At 52.2% G+C, this 22,455-nt stretch overlaps 1 protein-coding gene across 2 annotated transcripts; it reads right to left on the bottom strand.

The window, feature by feature from the left end:
* Positions 1 to 265: 265 nt before the first annotated feature.
* Positions 266 to 21,514, bottom strand: LOC140660272 (bMERB domain-containing protein 1-like). Of its 2 annotated transcripts, none has more exons than XM_072880973.1 (7): positions 21,417 to 21,514; positions 14,196 to 14,316; positions 9,012 to 9,085; positions 5,307 to 5,421; positions 5,101 to 5,174; positions 4,303 to 4,458; positions 266 to 2,689 (listed from the first exon to the last, which is right to left on the bottom strand). In XM_072880973.1, exons 2-6 carry the CDS (start codon positions 14,297 to 14,299, stop codon positions 4,340 to 4,342), a joined length of 486 nt encoding a protein of 161 aa, XP_072737074.1. In that variant the 5' UTR covers positions 14,300 to 14,316; positions 21,417 to 21,514; the 3' UTR covers positions 266 to 2,689; positions 4,303 to 4,339. The 2 variants fall into 2 exon arrangements, with proteins under 2 accessions (XP_072737074.1, XP_072737073.1); XM_072880972.1 differs by lacking the exon at positions 21,417 to 21,514 and adding an exon at positions 21,030 to 21,216.
* Between the last annotated feature and the right edge of the window lie 941 nt (positions 21,515 to 22,455).

Below are 22,455 nucleotides of genomic sequence, written 5' to 3'. Positions count from 1 at the left end.
TTTTCAGCCTGGCCCAAAAGTGAAATGTTAGATCAAGAGCCAGAAATGGAAGGGTTGGATATCTTGCTGCAGCAGCAGGAGCTGCTCTGTACTCCTGCAATACCAGGGAACTCCAAAGTCCAGCCCGACTTTTTAGGATCTTGTTTCTGTTCCACTTCAGCCACCCTGCTGTGACACAGCCTGAGACATCTCTCTGCAAAGGTCCCAGGTGGGGAAAATATCTACAAACCAAGCTTTCAACAGACATTTATTTGTTTGGGTTGAAATCAATGCACATGAAACAGTGTCGCTCCCGTGTGCTGCGCACCTTTGCCATCAGTTAAAATACAGGTCAAATAGTACCGTATGACCAGGACAGCAGCCTGCCTCCTTCTCCATGACCAGCCACACAAACACAGCCAGAAAACACAGAACAAAACAGGCCAGGACTGTGCCCATCTCTCTTGCCCAGCCATCCTCCCTGCCTGCCCAAGCACTGCTCAGCAGCTGAAGTCTGGGTCTTGGGGCCTTGTGGCGTGGAGGTAGGGATGAATTAGGGGAGCAAGTTTTGAATCAAGGGCTCTTCCTTGCCTTTGGCTCCCTCTCTGTCCAACCAAACTGGCTTGGTTACTTACCCTTTCCAAGAAGACCCTGGGGAAGGCAAGGACAGTGAGGGGGGCCTTCTAGGTCTTGAGCCTTTGGTCCATGTGGATCAAAGCAAACACCAGTATTGCACCACGTGTGTGGCTGCAGAGTGACCAAGCAAAGCAGCCACTGGACAGTTTCTGGAAGAGCAGGGAGTGAGTGGCCCAATCTGTCCCATCAACTCCAGGACGGATGCTACCAATAATGGCCTGTCACCCTTCCTTGGACAACAGCCCCAACTGTGTACTGCACCTCACTCCATTAGACAGGGTTGGCAAAGCAGAGAGGAGCTCTCTGTGACTTAATTTGCTCCTGTGATCTACAGGGTACTCCCTCCAGCCCACACTGAAGCCTCCCCCAGGCAAGGAGAGCACTAGGAACTGGCAGATGGTGTTTGCAGGATGCTGTAGGTCATTAACAATAAGCAGCACAAAATGTAAACAGGCTTCAGACTGAGACCATTGAAGTCAACTCAGAGGTGACATGAACCAAAGTGGGGTCAAGTTTGCTAGAGATGACCAGGTGCCATTTTGGGTCTTGCACCCTGGTCTGTGAGCGTGCAGAGGGACTGGTTTAGTTTGTGGACTTTTCTGGCTGCTGGTAAGATCCATATGGGGAGGAGATTGCTCAGGAAGGACCCCCTTGCAAAGGGTAGAGAACAGGTTCCCACACACTGGGTTTTCTAGCAGTGATGATAAAGAAATGCAGGAGGAACTTGGACCTGCTTATGGCATTGCACTAGGAAGGATCCCACCTGCATTGTGTTTGATAAGGATGAATGTGCTATCAGGTGCAATGGAAAGAGCCAGATGGCTTGTGACCACCTCACTGGCATAGGCATGCTGGACAGTGACCCAGGCAGGAACACCATCTCAAGACCCTACAGCAAGATGCAGCAGGACTGAGCTGGAGGAATCCAGCTGAGCATTTTGGCCAGAGGGCAACCAGAGCTCTTGGGCAGCCACCCAAATGGGAGGCCACGCCAGACACCCAGTAAAGCCATAGCAGCCTACAGGGCAGAAGCGCAGCATGGGTGATGTGAGAAGCCTTCACACCCAGCGAGAAAGAGAGCCCCTGTCCTGCTGCAATGGGCATTAGCAGCTCTGGCTGTGCTATCTCAACACAGATGGATGCTTAGAAGGGACAACAGGAACTGAGACACTGGGTGACCTCAGGGTACCATGAGTCTTTTGCACAGGACTTTACGTCCAGCTCATGGTGTCAAACCCAGAGGCACTGGCTGGGGCACTGGAGGGCAGGACTGAATGCCCTCTTGGCAGTGAGAGTGTCTCTCACCTGCTGTCTCCACCTTCCCCTGCCACTTTTCCAGACTCCTGTTTGGTTTTCATTTCCTTCTGCATGTTGCCCTGTTCTTCTGAATTTTTCTTCTTTTCTCTTTTGCTCTAATTTCCTCCTTTTTCTTGAAGCTGAAAACTGAATTCAGTAATAGTGAGGTGGGGAAAGCAACTCATCTGTTCAACACACCAGGTCTGTGCTCAGGTGATAACTTCACAAGAATTAGCCCTTCATTCAGCCAGCTCTGGGGACTGCCCTTCAGGCTTTGCTCAGCTCTACCCAGAGCCATGGAGCACCTTGCAATAAAACCAATGCAAGCACAATGAAACTCGGACCAGAGACATTTTCCACCAAGAGTCCTCAGGAATCATCCCATAGAGACTCACAAGGTGGTACAAGGCTAAGGATGAGACATTGTCTGTGGCCACAGCATGTCTTGGATGGTGGAGCACAATGCTCTCCAAACATTAGCTCACAGTGCTTGTTTTATTACTCTGTCCAAGTGAAGCACTGCACTGGTCCTCTTTGTCATGGACTCACTTGCCGCTGCTGCACACACCTCTTCCAAGCTGAGCTTGGGTGGAATTTGGTGTTGATGTCATGGAGGAGACGACCATTGATGTGGCACCAAGGACACATGCCATCATTCAAGCTTGCACCAGCCTGCTTGGGAAGTCTCTTAGGTGGTGGTGCTGCAGTGGGAAGCATGAACAATGACGGGAAGTTGAAACTCTCGGTGGAGAGCAGACTGTGGACTCTGGCTGGAGACCTGGGGAGGAAAGGCAAGAGATAGGAAACCATGGGTTGCAACCATAGGATCCCCTTGGTGCCTCCCTTCTCCAATGGCTAGAGAGCCAACCCTGCTTTATAGAGCGCCTAATGCCAATGAGACTAACTCTTGGGTGTCAGGCCTCCTGCCACAATGGAAGTCGCTGGCATACTAAGGATGAGACGTATCCTCCCACAGAGACTACAGCCCACTGGACCTCTATTACCATCATCTTCCTCTTACACAGTGCTTGTCACACATGCTATCAGTCAGGACCTAGCACTCAGCTTTGGCTGTGCTCATCACCTACGCGGTGAAGCCCAGGCATGGAGGAAGGTGGGAGCTCAGTGGGTAGGTGGTTTCACCTCCTTGCCACTGCCCTGTGATGAGCTGTAAGGTTCGGACTCAGATTTGTGGTGCTGGAGCCCAGAATTTCACTTCAACTGTATTAAAGCACATCCTTATAGACATAACTTCATCTCAGATGTGACTTGCTTCACCTGTGTCCTCACCACGCTCTGGCAGGAGTGAGCTCAGCTCACCAGCTATCACCAGTTCAGCCTTTGCTCCATCCCACACCAAGCTGTTTAGGCCTTGCTTGACTTGTCTGCACCCCACGGACACCAATTTTGGCAGCATGTGCTGTGGAGCAGTGTCATGCATAGGCATAAGAGTAAGGAGGCAGCTTGAGCCAGGCAGAGCTGGCCCAGTGGGGATCCATCACCCACCTCTGTGAGCCTGGTCACTTCAGCCTCCTCCTGGGATAAGGTGGGGAAGTCCACACCAAGCTGCACTGGCAAGAAGCACCTCTCTATGGGTCTGCCACTCCCTGAGACTTCTACAGAGTGACAATGTTTAGAATGGGTTTATGTCCTGAACCACTGGCAAATGGAAGGGGACATGTCTGGTTGCCCCTCGGCAGCCAGAGGAGAGTCCTGCACAACTGACACAGCCTGGCTCTTAGTAAACTCTGTTTTAAAAATAATGGGCGCATCACTTTATGGTTGGGCAGCTGTGGCTGTCAGCAGATGCTAGGGATTTAACTGCAGCCTGCTGAAAAGGAGTGGGTGGGAGGGTCAGCGAGAAGGCATGTGAGGACCCTCAAGGACAGAAAGGCCTGATGGCTTCTTAGGTTTTCGGAGAAGATGCTATAGAAAGACAAAGGCATTGGCGGTGTAACTCCATGAACACCAGGTGTGCGCAGCAGTGGTACATTTGACCGACATCTCCCTCCTGTACGTGTTCACAAGGAGATGTCTTGGTGCCTGGGGTACACTACCTGCAGTGCACCTGGCCCTGCTCTTCCCTGCCCTTCATCTCTCTTCCCCCTCCATCCAACTCCCTCTATCCCCTCGTTCTCCTCCCAGCCACAACCACTGCTGCTTCCCTTCCAGACGCTCTCTCAGGACTCGGTGGGGCTCCAGCACTTTTCCCTGATGGCAGCCCCCCAGAGCAGGGCTGCAGCCTGGTGGTCCCTCACACCCCACACCTGCAGCACCAGGAGCTGTGCGTGTCCCAGACATCAGCACTCACCCACCCATACAGGCACTTGGCTGTTTCAGCACAAGGAAGCCCCTCTTGCCCAGCCCAGCTTCCCAGGACATGTACGCTACCATGGTCACATCCTGTGCAGAGGAGCTGGGGGCTGGCCTACATGATGGAGCAGGTGAAGCCACAGCACTCCTTGAGCAGGGTGAGGCCCGTTTTGGTCATGTACGGTGCGGAGGTTTGCTGGCCCCTGGAAGTCATTTTCTTCTCTTTGACAGGAGCTACGGAAAGAGGAATCGGTGTCTGCTTGGTGACAAGAGCACAGGCCCATCGCTTCTTCTTAGAGCTCCTTTCAGGGCTAAGATGCTGACCCTCTTCAGACCCACAGCTGGGCATGAGCTCCTGCATCCAGAAGGTACATCACCATGTGTGCTACAGGCACAGGGACCCTGGGCTGGAAATGCCTCCCACCACACTGGGGAGGTGTTCCTCCAGCAATGATGGAGGCACAGGGAAGAGGGTAGCCATCAGAGGCCATGAAGAAAGGAGGACTGGATGGATACCACAACTTGTGACCTTAGCTAATGGTGTGATGAAATGTAAGAAGCTGGTTGGAAAGGGTCAGATGAAGTGCATCAGCCATAAAAGGACATCTACCCATCTCAATTCTCATAGGACAATAGGGAAATGCCCAGAGGGAAATGGAAGCATAATATCAGTACCGATTTGGGATGTTTCCACAATGTGATCTCAAGCACAAGCACCCAGTTGCCATTTCCCCACACCCTCCTTCAGCAACAGATGGCCTCCAGGTAAGCTAGCCCCATGCAAGAGGAATGAAATCTTGGGGACAGAGTGCTTAGGAAAGGGGAGAAACTGCCACGGAGGTTCAATGCAAGGAATAAAACTCATCAACCACCTACTTGCTTTCTGGACGTAGCTTTTGGAGAGCTTACTTTGCAGGAACTCTGCCATTTCCTTGTCTTCTTCCCTTTCCCTGTGACAAAGAGATTCATTAGCACTCAGGAAAGGAGCAGCAAGGCATTCAGGACCATCTGGCAAGGCATGATACAGATCAGAGGACAGACTGCACCATCCTCAGTGCAAGGAATAAATTGCACCCAGCTACCTGAGCCTCTCAAACTCCACATCGTCCACCAGGAAATCCCGCGTTTCCACCAGCTTGTGTATCTGCTGTACCAGCTCCTCTTCCCTCTGCTTCTCCTCGTTGGACTTCTCATTCTCTGCAGCACAGGGAACACATTTAACGCACCAAGAGGGACCATCCTGCCCATGCCAAGGCCAATCTTGCTCTGCTTCTGCTGGACCCAGGAGCAGATGGGAGAGTGGCAATAAAAGCCAACCCAAAGTAAGCACCTGGATCCAGATACAGGCTACTAAATAAGCCACAACCTCATCCCAAACCACCCTGGCTGGGAGGAGACAGGTCTGGTGTCATCAAACTTTGAATTTTTAGCTTCTCCCCAAAATTTTCATGGGTGAGTACTGCAAGATGCAACTGTCAGCATTGCAGAGCAGAGGAAGGGCCCCTCAACAAGGTGACCTCTCTGGTGGAAGATGACCATGGCTCACCTGGGGTCTGCACCCTGCACTGCTGAAGAGGCTGGGTACTGAGTCTCAACAAGCTCAGAAATGTCAGACTTGGATGTCATCCTTCAACTAGGATATGCTTAACCCGCATTTCCCATGCCAGCACACCCAACCAGTCTCAGCTTGGCCCTGAGCTGGGTAGGGGTCCAGAGACCTCTGAGCCAGGTCCTCCATGTGGCTGAGATACCAGCCAAGGATTCAGGTGCATAGGGAATTATCAACAATGCCCAGATGCCTTGGGAACACCTCACACCACCGTTTATCCCATACAGACAGAGACATGAAAATCAATATGATCCACTGGTTTTTGTAGCCTTATTCCCTTGCTGAACACAGTCCCTGTGATCTCATACTCTACATCTGACCTTTCAAATCACTGTCAGCCCCATTCCCACCCCAGCGACAAGGATGACCACAAGTGTCTGCCAGGCTATTTTGAATGTGTTAGCCTTGGTTGTCACCTGAACCCCCAGACTGACCTACCTTGAGCACAGTGGGACCTACTTGTGCCACATACCTTTGGGCAGTGAGTTAGTGAAGACCTGAAAAGTCTCACATCACTATGAAGTCATGTTCTATATAAATTGGTACATAATGGTAAGTGGGATATGTGAAGATGACAGAGATAGGGCTAAGGAGTGTTAAATATAAATGGAGAGCTACCTTAGCAGGAAACTATGACTGTCTGTGTTGCAGCTATTTAATACCATTTCTGAATTCAGCAGCCAGCTCCAAAATCAATCCAGCACCGGATGGATCAATCTCCAGTCTTCCTTCAGCTAAATAAAAATGCAGCAAAATTCACAGTATGGAGCAAACCCTGTAGGCTGGATCTCAGCAGTTACCTAAACTATATATTGATTTGTATTTTAAAGTCTGCTATATATTGATCAGATGTGCTGCTGCAGGGGTCTGAGTAGGAGGAACTCCTCATAATCATCATGTTTTTAGAAACATCCCCAGCAAACAAAGGTTTCTCGAACAATTGTGGTCTTGCGCAGGGATTGAGCTCAAGCTTCCTGGCAGAGAAAGTTGATCTCGACTGCGGTCTGGGCCACAGCTGCTGGTCTTCTACCATGAAGAGTTAATGCAAAGTTGCCTGGCTTTGGGCACTGTCTCTGTGCAGCAGCTCCCACCTGCCTGGTGGGAATAGGAGCACTTTACAGTGTCATTTGGATGCCATACAAATTGGAAACATTAGGCTGTACACAAACATACCAGCTATTTGGAGTCAATTAACAATCTGCATTCCTGAGTTAGAGCATGTCAGAGTTAACATACGCACTGTATAAACACTGCACTTTTTTTTCCAACTTGCTGATGTCAGAGTCCATCATGACCATGATATCTCTCTGAATTATTGAAGGCACCTTGGTCTGGTGAGATTTCAAGCCACAGGTCTGGCTGAGCTCTGAGTAAGCGCTGACGTGTTTGAATCTTTATCTGAATCAAAGTTCAACACCCATTTTTACGAATGATCTGCTGCTATAGTCTCACAAGACCAATGATTTGCAGGATTTTTCCAGCACAATCTGATTTGACCCCAGTTATAAAGAAGACAGAAAGAGCATCCCTGATGCAAACAGCATTTCTGCTCTCAGCTGAATCTGGAAATAATGAAAAGGCTAAAAATGAAAGACCAAAGCAGATGAAGGAAAGCCAGCTACATTTCTCAAGCTTCAGAAAAGGCCAAGTTTATCTCTGGTCCTGAGCCATCATTTAGGTCAAGTCTTGTTTTATGAACTAGCAGGTGTTTGAATTAAAAGCCCACATGAGATCTGGGTCTACGTTTTGCAAGCAGCTCCAGTTTTTATGGCAGAATCCTCCCCTCCCCTGTCTGAACCTCCCTCTGGATGCAGCCAGGTTGTATTAAACTGATCAAGACCTGCATATTAAGCAGCAGTTGGGCTCTAACCATGTGCTGAAGATTCACAAGCACACACAGCATAGCGAAACTATGGCATTAGAAAGGGTCAAGGTTTCTTGCCACCCTTGGCTTTGAGATAACCTTGAGTACAGAACCAATGAGCTGAGCTGCTGCTCTGGGAAACAGATGTGCACAGCTGGTCCCTTGTTTGCACCCAGGCATCGCCCCTGCTACACACTCATCGGTCTCAGTGAGTGCAGCATCTTCAGAGAGATACTTGCAGTGGCCAGATCTTAATGTTTGGACGGGTGCAAATAAGCAGGGACATGTCTCCCATCTGGTTCTGAAAACGCACATAAAGTCCTTACTGGGGGCTGAATGAAGATGTCCTAGGAGGAGGCATAGCCTTATGAACAGTGATGGACATAGCTTGTGGGGAAGCCTTTCTTGCTCGTTCTCATTCAAGCCCTGAGCTGTTTGGCATGTGCTTTCATTTGAATATTTTGGCTGAGGGGGATCCTTTAGCGAACCAAAGTTTGGCCTTTCCTGAGCTGTGAAGGGTCAAGGGTGACTCTGGCTGCGACATGGACATGGAGGGTTACTGGTCATGGTAAGGGTGGGGGACAAAAGCAGTGTTTCCTCCCAACTGAAGTTTTCACATATGTTGCCCTGGACTGTTTGCCTCTTTTCAACATCCTGAGTGATGAATTCACCTAAATCAGGGACATCACTGACCCCCTTTGGCATGACATCCCCCTAGCACCCATCCTACCCTGGCTGCAACCAGGAATCCTTCCCTGGCAGCTGCTGCCACCTGCCCCATCACTGACACATTTCTGACATGCCCACAGCAAAAATTCATTGCTTTTCACATACTTGAGGCCTTTGAAGGCATCTCCCCTCCTGCTGCCTCCAAAGGGGCCCCTTCATGGTGTGGTCTGACGATGTCCCTTGCTTGTCCTCTCAACTCATTTGGGGATACTCCTCGGTGTATGTGGCAGGTCCCACTGTGTCAGCATTCATTGCCACCTCACTCAACCCCTGTCCTTCTCCTATACCAGACCCATGCTCTTCCTCAAAGGACTCATTTTTTCTCCTTTTCTGTTTCCTCTGCCCTTCAGCCCATGCCTGGACAAGGACTCCCTAGCAGTACTGCAAGCAGCAAAGGTCTCAAGAAGGATCTCAGGTCAGACCCAAGGAGCCACGTTTCTTGATGCTTACACACTGCTTGCAGCAGCAGTGTCTCTGGGAGCATCCCGGGGTGGGAGCTGTTCAAGAGCTTCTTGTATTTCATGGAAAGCTTTCTGCTGATTGCAGTGGCAGGTTGCAGTTCTCTGAAGCTTTACAAAGCCTTACCTGGAAGGGCTATGAGTTTTTGAAGCTCCTTTTTAAGCCGGCTGATTTCTTTACAAAGCTGAATGTCATCCATCCTGCAGCGACACAAATGAAACCACTGAGGAAAAGACTGGGAGAGGAAAGGTTCAAAACCTCCAGAGCAACACCCAACCAACACTGGAAGGCAATGCACTCAGTGCCCGCAGTGGGGAGCACAGATTTACCTGCCTTCCCACACGAAACAGCAGCCCACTTCATCTCAGAGCTTTTGTTGGAGCTACATGGGTTGTGTCACTGGTTGTTGGCAAAGAAAAAGTTTAATCACTCTAATGACAATGAAGCCTTATTAAAACCTGGCACATCTACCATGCAATAGCAGCTGTGTTTCTCCTTCTCACAAAAAATAATCCCCAAACAGCAAAATCCAAAAACAAATGGAAGCTGCTGCCCCATAAAAAGATCTCACATTTTTATACTGCCTTTCTGCAGAATTAAAAAAAGGTAGAAAAATGAAACACAACAGAGGGGGGAAATGTGCAAACTTTGCAGGTGTCCACTGAGAAACAAGGTCATTTCAACAGGAGAAAAGAAGCCTGCCGAAGCCACAGGCAATGAAATCATCTCTGGCTCAAACCACACGACAGCAGCAAGATACTGATCAGGATGGGCTCAACTCAAATGTCAGCAGCAGCTGCTGATGGAGCAAATGGGGGATGCGCAGCCCTGTCCGTGCTAGAGGCAGTTTGATGATGTCTCGGAAGCACCACAGACACTCAGCCCCCGCCATGGGTGTAGCAGCTCAAGTGCTGCTTGCTGTTCACTAGGACTGGCAGAGAAGACTTAACCCAACTTATTTATTGATTTATTTAAAAAAATTGCATGCTTATGCCCTCACTAAAGCCCTGCTTGGACAAGTCTGAGGAACAATGGTGTCTGGCCATGACGAGCATCAGTGTTTCAGTTTGAAGAGCTTTATGCACTCACCCTCGGTGAGGGAAACCCCAAGAGCAGACAGTGCTCATGGCTGAGACCTCTCTCCACTACAAACCAAGACATCCTTGAGGATCTCCGCTGGGTAGGTGACACCACAGAAGACGAGACAAGTCACAACTCCAATAACCCCCAGAGCTGCCTCTGGTCTGCCCGGCGTGCTCCCCCACCTCCCAACCACTCTCATGCCAGCAGCCTCTGGCTTTAGAGACTTCCTTGCTTTTCCCTTTAGGGTCCTTTCCTCAAAGTCCTCCTGCTTTCTGCCGGCAACTCATATGCACAGCGAACAGTGACCTAAGGACTGCCCAGCCCCGTCTGCCCTTCCAGCAGTCTCCAAGGTTGCATCAGCCTAGGGCCAACCTTGGCCAGCCACATGTCCAACCAAAGCATGACAAGACCAACCCATCTGACACTTTCGCTCCTGCTCTGAGCCCTCCCTGGGCTCCTCAAACATTATCCCTCACTGGGAAGATTAGGAAAAGCCAATGCTGCTCTGATGTGGCATCCCAAGCCTCAGCACAGTCCAGCCAGCCAGCAGCCAGTGAAGCACCATTTCCTTGCCATTAAGGTACCCAGGAACTGAAGTCCCTGATCAGGGATTTTGGCTGTTGGCTCATTTGAAAAGAGTATTTTAAAGCCCCTGCACTCCGTCGCAAGGCACTCAATGTTCTGATCAGGGTCGGACTGTTGAGCTGGGATTTGGGCTGCTTCTCTTCTTTATCCAGGCTTACCTTGGCATGGCTGAGCTACTCTGGCCAGACCATCTGGCATCTCCCCACCTCTTGTTACTTGGCCTGAAGCTAAAAGAAAGTGTCTCCATCCAAAATCTAGCCCCAGATTTTCCAGGTGTAACAGGCTCCCACGCCCCCAGGACCAGAATATGCTCAGTTGGTACATCCGTGAAGCAACCCCTTCATTGACACGTCAGTCCTCATGCTCTCAATACATGTCTTCCAGGATCTTGGAGACAGCAAGGGCACCAGAAGCCCCATGGCAGGGGGTCTGGGGTCAGGCAGCACATTCAAACGGTGCTGAGCAGCTCCACCAGCAGAAAAGGTGGTTCCAGTCATCACCCTGAGGTAGATGTGGACACTCTGACAGAAGTATTTTCTTATGAAAGTGCAACTAATCCACTGATATCTCAGGAACACCTGTATCTAAGAGCTCCCTAGACCTTAGAGACTTGTGACTGCAGCCCTTGATGTTTTAGACAACAGGCGTGGGCACTGAACCATGAGCAGTCTGTGCTGGGAAAATATCTGAGAGTCCCCGAGGAGCAGCATATCCAAATGTTGACTTCAGGGAATCAGTCAACCCATTTTCCACATAGACAGAGGCACCATACATCCTCCTAAGCCCTACCAAGCACCCCAGCATCTTAGCACAAACTTCCCAAGGTCGTCCAAGCCTTTGATGCTTTGCAGGGCACGTGGGAAATCATCCAACATGGAAGAGCACAGCTGAGATTTCTAGCAAGCTCCATGGCCGTGAGTGACAAGAAACCCTAATACACAATCTGTGCCTACAGATAATACATGATTGACTCATGAGCTGGTGCCACCTTGAACAGATGTGCCTTTGGTTCTCTTTGAAGCGTGCATTACTAAAAGCCCTGTCTGCATCTTCAATAATCCTGCTGGCCCTTCCACTGAGTCATGCCGTCCACCCCTTCTGGGATGAGTCATATTTGCTGGAGCTACTTGAAGATGCAGCTTCGTCAGCTGAGCCAAAGACACCAGAAATATTAATTAGGGAAGGGAAAATAAACAGACTGACAAAGAGGGACCCTGTGAGATATTGCTGTAGGAGAAAAACAACCCAGGCGGGGGAGAAGGCTTCCTCTTGGCTCTGTCAGGTTTTTGCTCCATCTGACAGTGTCTTCATTTGTTTGCATATCGCACTGAGCAGGTCCACCAATGCCAATGTCTGGGAGCTGCACGTGGAGAACAGAGAGGTCTGTTTGTCCTTTTATTGCCTGCTCACAGTCCTATGGTGGCTGAGCCCTGAGGTTGTACAAAGAACACCAGCAGGGCAGTCTGCACGGGAGACATGGGCAACAGGCTGATCTCTAGTGATACACTTATTAAAATTAAAATAAACAGTCAAATGATAACTGAAATATTATTAAAACTAAATTGAAATTGAATTCTGTAAAAATTGATAATGAGAATAATAAATGCGCAATAATAAAAATTCTCATTTCAATAAAACTTGGGAGAGATTGCAAAGATAAGCACCCAGAAGACTGCTGCTGGAACTGAGATTACTTCTGCCACTGGTGATAAAACTTATTGCAGCATCAGCTGTAGCCATGCTACCCCTGTCTGGCCCCAGGGAGCACATCAGATCACTGAGCTGGTGAGGTGCAGAGCTGAATCTCCCACAGGAATTTCAGACCTTTCTTTTTGCCCTATAAAAGGAGAAATATTGGGAGCTTCATTGTTTTCCACAGCACAGACGTCTCAGAAATGTTGGTACATTTTAGTTTGACATTTTCAACAAGAAGAAAACACTGATTGCTATCGACTGACCAGACAGGTCACTCCTCTGCTTGGCAGCACATCAGTGGAGATGTCCATCGCCCTGAGCACCACAGTCCAACCGATCCTGAATATTACTTTTTTTCCCCCCACTGGGAAAAAAGCCCCTTTCAGCCCCAGGTCCCCAACCTTTTTAACCCTGTCCTGCCAAACCCAGGTCTGGGGATCCCTCTTCTCCAGCAGCGATGCTCAGAGAAGCCCTCAGCTTTCCCTGCCTTGCAGAGCCGCGCTCCTGCCCACTGCTGCGCTCCGCAGAGCCAATGCTCAAGTTCCCCACAGCGCCTGCAAACCACATAGACATGTAATGCTGGAATTTCCAAACTTCCAGGTAATCACTTCTGCATCCATACCCACTCCAGTATGTGGCTTCTGTAGATGACTTCCTTTTGTTTTCCAAGTGCAAGCCAAGGAAGAAAACAAATAAAGGGATAAGAAAAAGCAAGTGATGTGAGTTTTGACAGCACCTGTGAGATTTAGGTACCGGTTGCCATGGAAAGCATTTAAGAACTACACTTTTTATGATTTCCAAAAATCCTTTTCAACAATATATTCAGGGGGAACTGTGCCTCAAAGAGGTCATCACTCCAAATCTGAGGCTCTGAACCACAGTCCAGCTCACAGCTTCCCCAGACAATGGATTTACACAGGCATTTCCAGGCTTTGGTGATCCCTGTAGTGCAGGTACCAGTGAGGACCCAGACACACTAAAAAAGCAGCATATCAAGTGCTGCAGCCCAGTAAATATTATTTTTGCCACTACCAGTAAAAGATCCCAGGCTTTGTGTTGAGATCTCAGGACTGGGCTGACTGCAGCAATTTAATAGCATTAAAAAGCTTAATCAACCCAGACTATGAATGCTAGTCAGTCCTTTTCTTCCCAGATATACCCAGGGAAAATATTCTTTATCACCCTGAGTGCTGGTTAGTACCACTGCCACACAGTGACTATTGGATTGCCTTAAATGGCCTCCGGATTTTTACTCAAAAACTGCTTTGATTATTGAAATGGACCCTGGAGAAGATCTTTCCCTCTGCATCTGGCTGCAAAGTCTGTGCTAGGAGTGGAGAGCAGGATGCAGTGTGGAGCAGGATGCATCAGGTACCGATGATGGTCCAGCCTCAATGTGTCCTGATATCCCCCAGCAGCCAGGGGATGGGTGAGCAAAGGAGGAGCTGGCAGGATGTGTAATACTGCAACGTGGAAAGAGTAAACTGTGGTCGTGTGGCTGTCCAACAGCCAGAGATCTGCATGCTGGGGTAAAGTGTTATCTCCAGAGAGCAGCAATGAGCCACCAAACCTCAGGTCCCTTCCCAAGGCCAGCCCAAGAGCCGTGCACTGAGGCAGAGTAAAGAGTATGGACTCACTGGAAAGACAGCATGCTTGTGGTTGAATATGGAAACATTTTAGTGTAGTTAAACCCATGCCATAAACTCTGTTTGCATAGCTCAAATCATCACAGCATCAGTGGCAGCTTTGTAACAGCGACCCGTTCAAGCCCCTTCTGAGAGCAAGGCCAGAGCAGTGTGAGAGGCTGCGCTTCCAGGTGGAAAACGAGGTGGAAAGCGACCTCAGCTCTGCTCGTCCCCAGGGAAGATCCATGTTTGATCAGGCAGGCAGAAAACACTGGGGTGACCCTGGGAAGGGGGGACAGCATGGGAGGAGGCAGGTACTCACATGTACCGCAGCTCTGACTCCCTCCTCACCAGGATCTCCCTGATCCTCTCAATTTTGAAGAGCTCCCCTTCAATGTCATCAATGGTGGTGGTCGAGTCGGCCATGGAAACAATCTCGTCCTCTGCAAATAAAATGGGAGCCACATTAGCCAGCAGGAGATGTTAAACATGTGCTGAGGACAACAGGGACCACAGAGCTGTCACAGGGACCCCCCTGCAAACACCAGACCAGCATAACCACTAAGCACATGCAGTTTTAAACTCGTTTTCAGGCTTCTTGCTACCCTGCTGGGTGCTGCAAGAGAAGACAGCCCCATGAGCACATGGAAAGTCACCAACATATGCAAGGGCATTGAGCTGCTGGCGACTGTGTTTTGCCTTTATTTTTGCTTTGTGTGAGGCTGGGCACTGGAACAGCTCTGCTCATTGCTACGTTAGCATCAAAGCCAGTTCAGCTTGCTGAGCGCAGCTCCAAACACACATGCAATATGCATGAAGCATCTGCATGAAAGAAGACCTCGGAGGCCAGCAGGCCACCTCATCTGAGCTTGCAGCTCTCTGAGCCTTAGAAACAAGCATCATTTTGCCTGCTTGTCCTGGCTTTGCAGCACACCCTGTTCACACCAGTTGTGGTGGGCTCTGCACTGCTGAGAAAGCCCCAAATTTCCAGGGGTCTTCCCCTCTGCTGAACAGCAGGAGGCCAAGGGAGCTAAAAACTGCTGGAGGGAAGGACAGGAATATCTCTCTCTTTTTCCAGAACCACATAAGCCCCAGGCATCTCCAGCACATGGACAGACACCCAGAGACATGAGCCTGTCCTCTAGTATGTGCCAGGACAAAACACTGGGCCCATATAGCACAGAGCGGCCCCTAAGGAGTGGTGGAGGTGAAGATCCCATAGCTGGTCCCTTTCCATCACAGGCTGGATGAAGATTCCCCCCATTCTTCCCAGCTCACCAGAGGAAAAAGGCCCCATGGTACCGAGCAGGCAAGTTTGGCTTCCTCATCCTCTGGAGTGTTGAGCATCACCTCTATAACCCACTTGGGGAAACTGAGGGAGGGAAAGGGGATGTAATTTACTCAGGGCAAGAGGCAAGAGCCTCACAGCAAAATGCAGGAAAAAGGGGCTGTAATTTATATTTTAGAAGAGTGCAGTGGGAATCCCAGGGACGGACAGGACAAGAGCCCAGCAACCTTGATCCATTGCTCTGACCACCAGCTCTGCCTCCCCCTCTCCACTGATTTACACACGAATGTCCCTCTGATGTCCCAGTGGTTTACACAAGCCTGTCACACTGATTTACACAAGGATGCCGTGCTGATTCACACAGTGCCTGCGAGCCTGCACATCCCACAGCGGCTCCCAGCCCGTTTTATGGGGATAGCTGAGGTTTTGCTCCCAGGCCAGCTCTCACCCCTCAGCCTGGTCTGGCTCTCAGAGGCACATCACTGAGCTTGTTATCAGTGACATGCAGCAGCACTTTTATCACACGCGGGCTAATCTGGCTCTCCTATGATGTGCAGACAGCCCAGATTAGGGGGGGGGAGCTCAGCAGCTACAGCAAAGCCAGACTATGAGAAAACATTAAAAATCACAAACATCGGGGGCAAATTCTGCTTCCTTTGAATCTCCACAGGACACATCTCACCTCTGAGACTTTGCCTTCCTGCAGCCCTGGGACTCTCCCTGAGCAAGGAGAAGGGAAAGCAAAGCCAAGGAGCACCAGCTCTGGGAGCAGGATTTTCCGGGCAGCCGAGATCTGGGAACTGGAGATGTCAGAAATGGAGCGTGTGGCTTGGGGAACCCAAACGGAACCCAGGCCAGTGCTGAGTGTTACAGGTCAGGAAGGCATTAAGGCACAAGGCAAAACACTCTGCACTCACTGGTCCTCTAATTGTCATGTAAAACTGCTTGAGAAGTCATTCTCAGTGAGGCATGTTTCCAAGGCTGCTGGCAGAGGAGGTTTAATAGAGGAAATACGAGTGGTTTGGGTTAGCGTGACCGGTTTGAAGAATAGTTTTCCACTGTTTCTCTCTTAGAAACTCATGAGGGCTACTTGAAGATTATCTCCCTCTTCCCCTAGCCACAAAGGCCACATTCAGCCAACACCAGCCTGCTGAATCCTCGACCGTTCCCCATTCTAAGCTGTCAGGATGCTCTCAGGAACCAGTGCCTGCCCAGGACAGACCAACAAATACATGGGTTGGACGAGACGTGGGGTTGGATGCGCTGCCCTCCATCAGCTCTTGCTCAACGGCTCTGCTGCAAATTTGGAGAGAAACCCTCCCTTAGCCTTGCTTCTACAGGCCTGAAGAGGGTTGCTAGGGGACTGGACTGTGGTTGCTACAGGACCAGGATGCAGTTGCTAGGGGACCGCACTGCAGTTGCTAGGGGACCAGGATGCTAAGGTCCCTCGTCCTAAGCATCCTGCTGCTCTGCCACCCCAGAGCTCCTCTTGCCCGGGATATTTTGCTGCACACACACCCAGCACTGCCGAGCAGCTGGGGCCATGTGCTGGGGACAGGCAGGATCTCCCTGCAGATGACAGTGGGCACGCAGATAATGACACATGTGAAAGTGCAGACAGTACAGCCGGCGTGTGCTTGTAGGCAGCCACTCCCTGGGGTTCGGCTGTACTTCAGTGCAGCTCTAGACTTGTCAGGAAAAAGCTGCATTGCTCTAAGTGTTGCTTCTGTGACCAGACTAAAATGACAGGGCTGATTATTTTACAGACGCTCTAATAAACAAAGATACGAGATTACTGCAGCTTTCATTAGCCAAGGACAAATCTAATCACTCCTAGGAGCACAGAGGGGGACTGTCACTCCTGGCCTGGGTGGGTGGGTGAATAGCCCAGAATATCTTTGATCACTGGTGGCAGAAGTATTTGGCTGAGGTTATCAGCCAGCTGTTTCCCAGTGGGTGAGCTCAAGGGCTTGAAACAGCTGTCAGCATCGCTTCTTCTCCCTTCTCATCCCAGAACCTCATTAGCGGAAGCCATCCCAGATGGGAGAGGTGAATCCTCACCTGTCTACATGAAGGGATGAGGTGGCAATGTTGGGTTGCTCTCCCTCGTCTGTGGCAGGAGGCTGGGACGTGATTTCAGCCTGTAGGCAGCTGCCCACAAGAGAGAGAAAGCTCCTGGTTTGACTGTGGGTAGGTTCCCATCAGAGACGGGGAATACAGCATGTCTGGGACCACCCTGCTCAGAAGGAGCTGCCTTCACGCACCCCTCCTCCCTGGTCACCTTTCTGTAGGACGCTTCCCAGCAGCCTCCCGCTGCAGGTCAGGAGCATCCTGTGAAATGGGAACAGCAGACAGGTCTACACCATGCAGCAGAGCAATGACTGTGGGACCCGAGCTGGAAGCTCCTCAGCCCTTGGCTGTGCCTTCAGGGTGGTGTGGTTGGGGTCATGGCACTCTGCGTCCCTCAGGCAAGACATGTCCTCAGGCATGCCAGGGAACTTCTCACCAAAGCAGTAAGTCCTGGACAAGAAGCTCTAAGAGGACAGTCATGTGCCTGGAGCTGCTTAATTCAGGGCAGAAGCAGAGGAAGGGCAGTCCCAGGTGAGTGCTCCTGCAAAATTAAGCCCATGAACCCTGGGAGGGAGCACCTGGACAAGGGGACACAGAGCTACGCCTCTGCACCAAAACCATCCACTAAACCTCACAAGAAACCAGTGAATCCATACAGGTGACTAATGTGCCGCTGATAGGATGGTAAGATAAATCTGCTGATGGAGACTCCTTCCACCTACCAGTGTCTTCTCAGGACTAAGAACTGAACATCTGAGTGAGGGCAGGGGCTGGCGCACGGGACGGATGAGGAGAGGCTGAGAGAAGCAGGTTTGTTCAGCCCAAAGAAGAGAAGGTGAAGGGGGAATCTCATGGCTGTACTCACCTACCTAATGGGAGGATGCAGAGAAGACAGCACCAGACTCCTTTCAGAGGTACATAAAGATCAGACAAGAGGTGATGGGCACAATTGAAACATGGGACATTCCAGTGAGATATTAGGAAAATGTTTCTCCTCATGTTGTTCAGACAGTGGAACAGGGAGCAGAGAGGTTGTGGGATCTCCATCCTGGGTCCAAAATATCTCCTGGACAAGGCTGTGAGCGACCTGATTTAACTACTAAGCCTGCTTTGAGCAGGGGGTTGGACTCGATCTCCCCAGAGGTCCATCTCGATCCAAATTCCTCTCATGTAATGAGATCAGTCTGTGACAACTGGTCAGGATGCCAGAACATGGATCTTCCCTGCTACCTCAGGAGATGCTTTCTCCAGGCAGATATGGGGTGATGCTGAGTTCCCAAACCCCAGCAGCTGCAGGCATGGGCTAGATCACAGCTTTCCGGAGATGGTGGTGAGACCAAAGGGCACTGTGCACCTATGAACCTGTGCGATGGCAGTGACACCATACAGTAGTCACAAATGGCAAGTACAGACACTCAGAGCTCATGAGGGATTAAAACCAGCCACGTCCTGCAAGCAGACAGCTGGGCAAAAGATCTCATTGGAGATGGTTTTGCCAAAGCTGAGAATGAGTTTCTTACACCCCACCCATGTGCCCAGGGGTCCCTTTGCTCCCACAGCTGTGCACATGACAGCGGAGCCAGACACAGAAATCAACCCCGCTGCCCGAGCAAAAGGACCACCGAGTGGCACCATTTCAACCCAGCAAACCAAGGAAGGGGAGAAAGCTTCAATTTAAACTTGGAGATGCTCTAATCATCACACATGGCCCAGGGGAAGCAAGTATTGGTAATGAGGAGTATAATAGCCGGAGACTACCACTCCATATGGCTTTGGTGGAAACATTTAGACAGCTAGCAGCAAGCCTGAGATTAGTCACAGCCAGCAACCAGCGCAGGGTTGAGTTTCAAGTGATTTACTTCATGATTAAAGTTGGGCGATTGATTGATAGCCCCCTGGGGAGGAGGTCAGAGCTCTTTACTTGGGCTCCATCCCAAGAGGCCTTTAACTCAGCCGTGTGCTTTTCTCTGCCATGGAAAGCAGCATGGGCAGGGGGCATTCAGCCCATCAAAATCAGCCCTAGCTCCGCAAGCTCGATAACGAGCCTCCAGGACTGCCAATGCACGGCTGAGCACGCTGGTCCCAGAGGACAGCATCATACTCAGATGGGAGAGATCACAGCTACGGGCAGCCTGCAAACCACGGCACCGTATCCCTGACAGTGCCCCCTCTAGTAAACCAGGGAGAAACGTGCAGCCTTGGCCTGTTGCAGCCAGGAAGCATCTCTCTGGCTGTGTTTGTGCAGTCCTTGGCACAGTCAGCACCACTGGGGCCATGTTAGACAGCCATAAAAAAGACCAGAGTTCACAGATGAGGTACCCCAGGATGACTTACAGGGGATATCACCAGGGGTGTAGCCCCTCCGCAACACCCTGCTGCTGTGTGCACACTCCCCTGGTCACCTCCTGAGCACAAGCAGGCCAAGAGGCTGCGTGTGCTCAGAGCTTAACAGGGTTGGCCTGAGATTTCCTGGAATGGTAGGAAACAGCAGAACAGCATTCAAAAAACAGACACCGACCATTGCCACGTTCTTGCCCAGCCTGAGGGTCCCCCAGGAGCTGGGAGTTTACAGAACTGCACTGAACCAGCAAACATCACAGCCACCACAACCCTGCTCGCAGGCACCCGAGGGGGGATGCCCAGGCCATACCCAGCACCCTGAGCCCAGCAAGTGTTTGACCCTTCCCTGGACCACTCTGATGTCACCCGGCTGCTGGGAGCAGAGGATCCAGGTGATGGAAGTGCTCAGACCCAACGGCAGGGTCTCCACATAGACGCTCTTCCCAGGCAGGGGAGGTGTGGGGGGGAGGATACATATTGCTATGCTTGAAAGGCACAAAGGAGAAGGACTAAAACTTCAGGCAGCTCACCAAGGAGCTGAGCAGCTTCACGGGCAGCACCCCCACACAGTAGTGCCAAGCAAGGTGCTGGAGTTTGCTCCATCCCTCCTTCCCTGCCTTCCCAGCTGCCTGTCCCTGTCCCGCTGGGTGCAAGGGGCTAAGCGGGAGCAGAAAGCATTGGGGAAGAGGAGAGGTCGGAGGGATGTCATGGCAGAGGGGCTGCAGGAGCCTCCCCTCCCCAGGATATTGCCCACAGCCCAGCATTGGTCCCCTTCCTCCCACCCCACGGCTGGGGACTCTGCCCTGGACAATCGCCCTGGTCGGTGTCCCCCCCCTCTGCCCAGCCCGTTTCGTACTGGGGGAACTGGTCAGAGAGGGGGAAAGGCAGCGAGGGACAGGGTGGGGACCCCAGCCTCCCGGTCACAGCCATGCCCACAGCCGGGCATGACAGCACAGCGGCTCCGTGTCTCTCCGGGCAGCATCAGCCGGGTGGCGGGCTGCATCCCTCCTTCCACCGGTTCGTTCCCTCCAGCCATCTCTCCTTCCCTTCATCCTTCCTCCCCTCCAGCCATCCCTCCTCCCATCCACTCCCTTCTCTCCGTCTTTCCTCTCCTCCACCCATCCCTTCCTCCTTCCATTCACTCCTCTCCCCCATCCAGCCCTTCCCTCCCTCCATCCCCCCTTCCGTTCATCCCTCCCCTCCATCCACCCCTTCCCTCCGTCCGTCTACCCCCCGCCATCCCTCCTGCCCCGCTCCCGGTGGCCGCGGCGCGGGGGCTCCGGCGGTGCCGCTACCGGTACGGGGAGCAGCCGCGGGGCTCCGTTTGGTGGATGAAGCCGGCGGTTCCCCGCCAGCTCCCGGGGCTCGGGTGCCCGGGGAGTCCCGGAGCCACCGGGGGAGGGGGGGAAAGTTTGGATCCGGCAGCGTCCCTGCCCGTCCCGGTCCCGCCGTTCTCACCTGGCCCGGCGCCGGCGGGCGGCCACCGGGTGGACTCCAGCGATCCGTACCGGGGGGGGGTCCGGCTCCCCTCCATGCCGCAGCCCTGCCCGCTCCGCTCCGCGCCGCTCCGCTCCTCCGGGGCGGGCGGGGGCTCCCGCCGCTCCGCTCCCGCCGCTCCGCGCCCTCTGCCGGCCGCCGCCCCCCGCGCCAGCGCCCCGCTCCCCCCGGACCCCCCGGGTCCCCCCCCTGCGGCGTCACCCGGGTTATTTCCCCGGGGCTCGGGCACCGGCGGCACGGCCCCCCGTTAGCCCAGACCGGCTGCTTCGCATCTCCGCACCCCCGCAAGTCTCCCGAAAGCCGCAGCAATAAAGGCATAAAAAATAAAAGTAGCCCCGCCTGGCGCACCAGATGAGGGGTGGAAAACGCTTCCTGGTGGGTGTGCTCGGGGGGGCACACGCGTTGCTCCTGGGAGTAAAGCCAGCTAGGCTTTGCAGAGCCTGTGTGGGACATGGGGCGTGCTGTGGGGTGAGGCACGGCGTGGAACAGCCCCCCCCAAAGACGTTGCGAGCAGGTAAGCAAGGACAGCTACGCTTTCCAGCAGAAGTAACTTTTCCCTATGGAAAAACCACAACAGCAAGTGTTTACAAAATGTTCAAAGGTATGTGCTGGTCTGAAATTCAAAGGGTTGCTGGTAGCACCTTGGCAGCACCCACAGCAACGGGGATCTCGGCGATGAGCGCTGCCCCTCTCCTCCCTCCGGCCGGGCTCTCCTGCGGGACACAGCAAGGACCAGTCCCACCATTTTGAAGGCTTGTCCCAGCAAACTGGGACGGGGAAGGTGAAGACGGGGTGTAGGTTGTAAACCCTCCCGCTCACGGGGTTTTACACTTCTCACTCACAGGTACCAGAAGCGCTTACTCCACTGAGGATTCACAACCTGCTGTCCTCTGTGGAGGCACACACCTCAGCACCACCTTCCCCAAAACACACGGACAGGACACGCGTCCTCTTCTTGGACACATTTCTCTGCTAGGACGTGCCTGCAGGTGGCACTGATGTCCCCACGCTGGCTGTGTGCAAGAGCACGGGTCCAAGGCGAGGGTGAGGCTGGGCTCAGGGACACACCGTCTTCGTGAAGGGGCCCAGGGACACCTTCCAGCGCATTTTGGGAAGTGCCACACAAAGTCACTGGGCTGGAGAGCAGCAGGGGCAACGGCAGCGGAGAGGTGAGGGCCAGGCCTGGGGGAGCAGCTGCGGGGTTCTGCCCTCCCATCCTGCCACCCCGTCCTCCCACCTGACTGGCAGGGACATTGCTAGAGGTCAATAGTCAATGCAGTAAAATAAGCTATCGGTGAGCAAAACAGCAGCATGGCAACATAAGGGATGGGTCCAGAGCATCACCCCCTGCAGAGAAATACCAGACTGTGGTACCAGCTATCAGTAC

The sequence above is a fragment of the Ciconia boyciana genome, chromosome 16, assembly GCF_034638445.1.
Source record: "Ciconia boyciana chromosome 16, ASM3463844v1, whole genome shotgun sequence".
Classification (NCBI taxonomy): Eukaryota; Metazoa; Chordata; class Aves; order Ciconiiformes; family Ciconiidae; genus Ciconia; species Ciconia boyciana.
The sequence above is the reverse complement of the archived record's forward strand: the minus strand, read 5'-3'. Positions and strand labels throughout refer to the sequence as shown.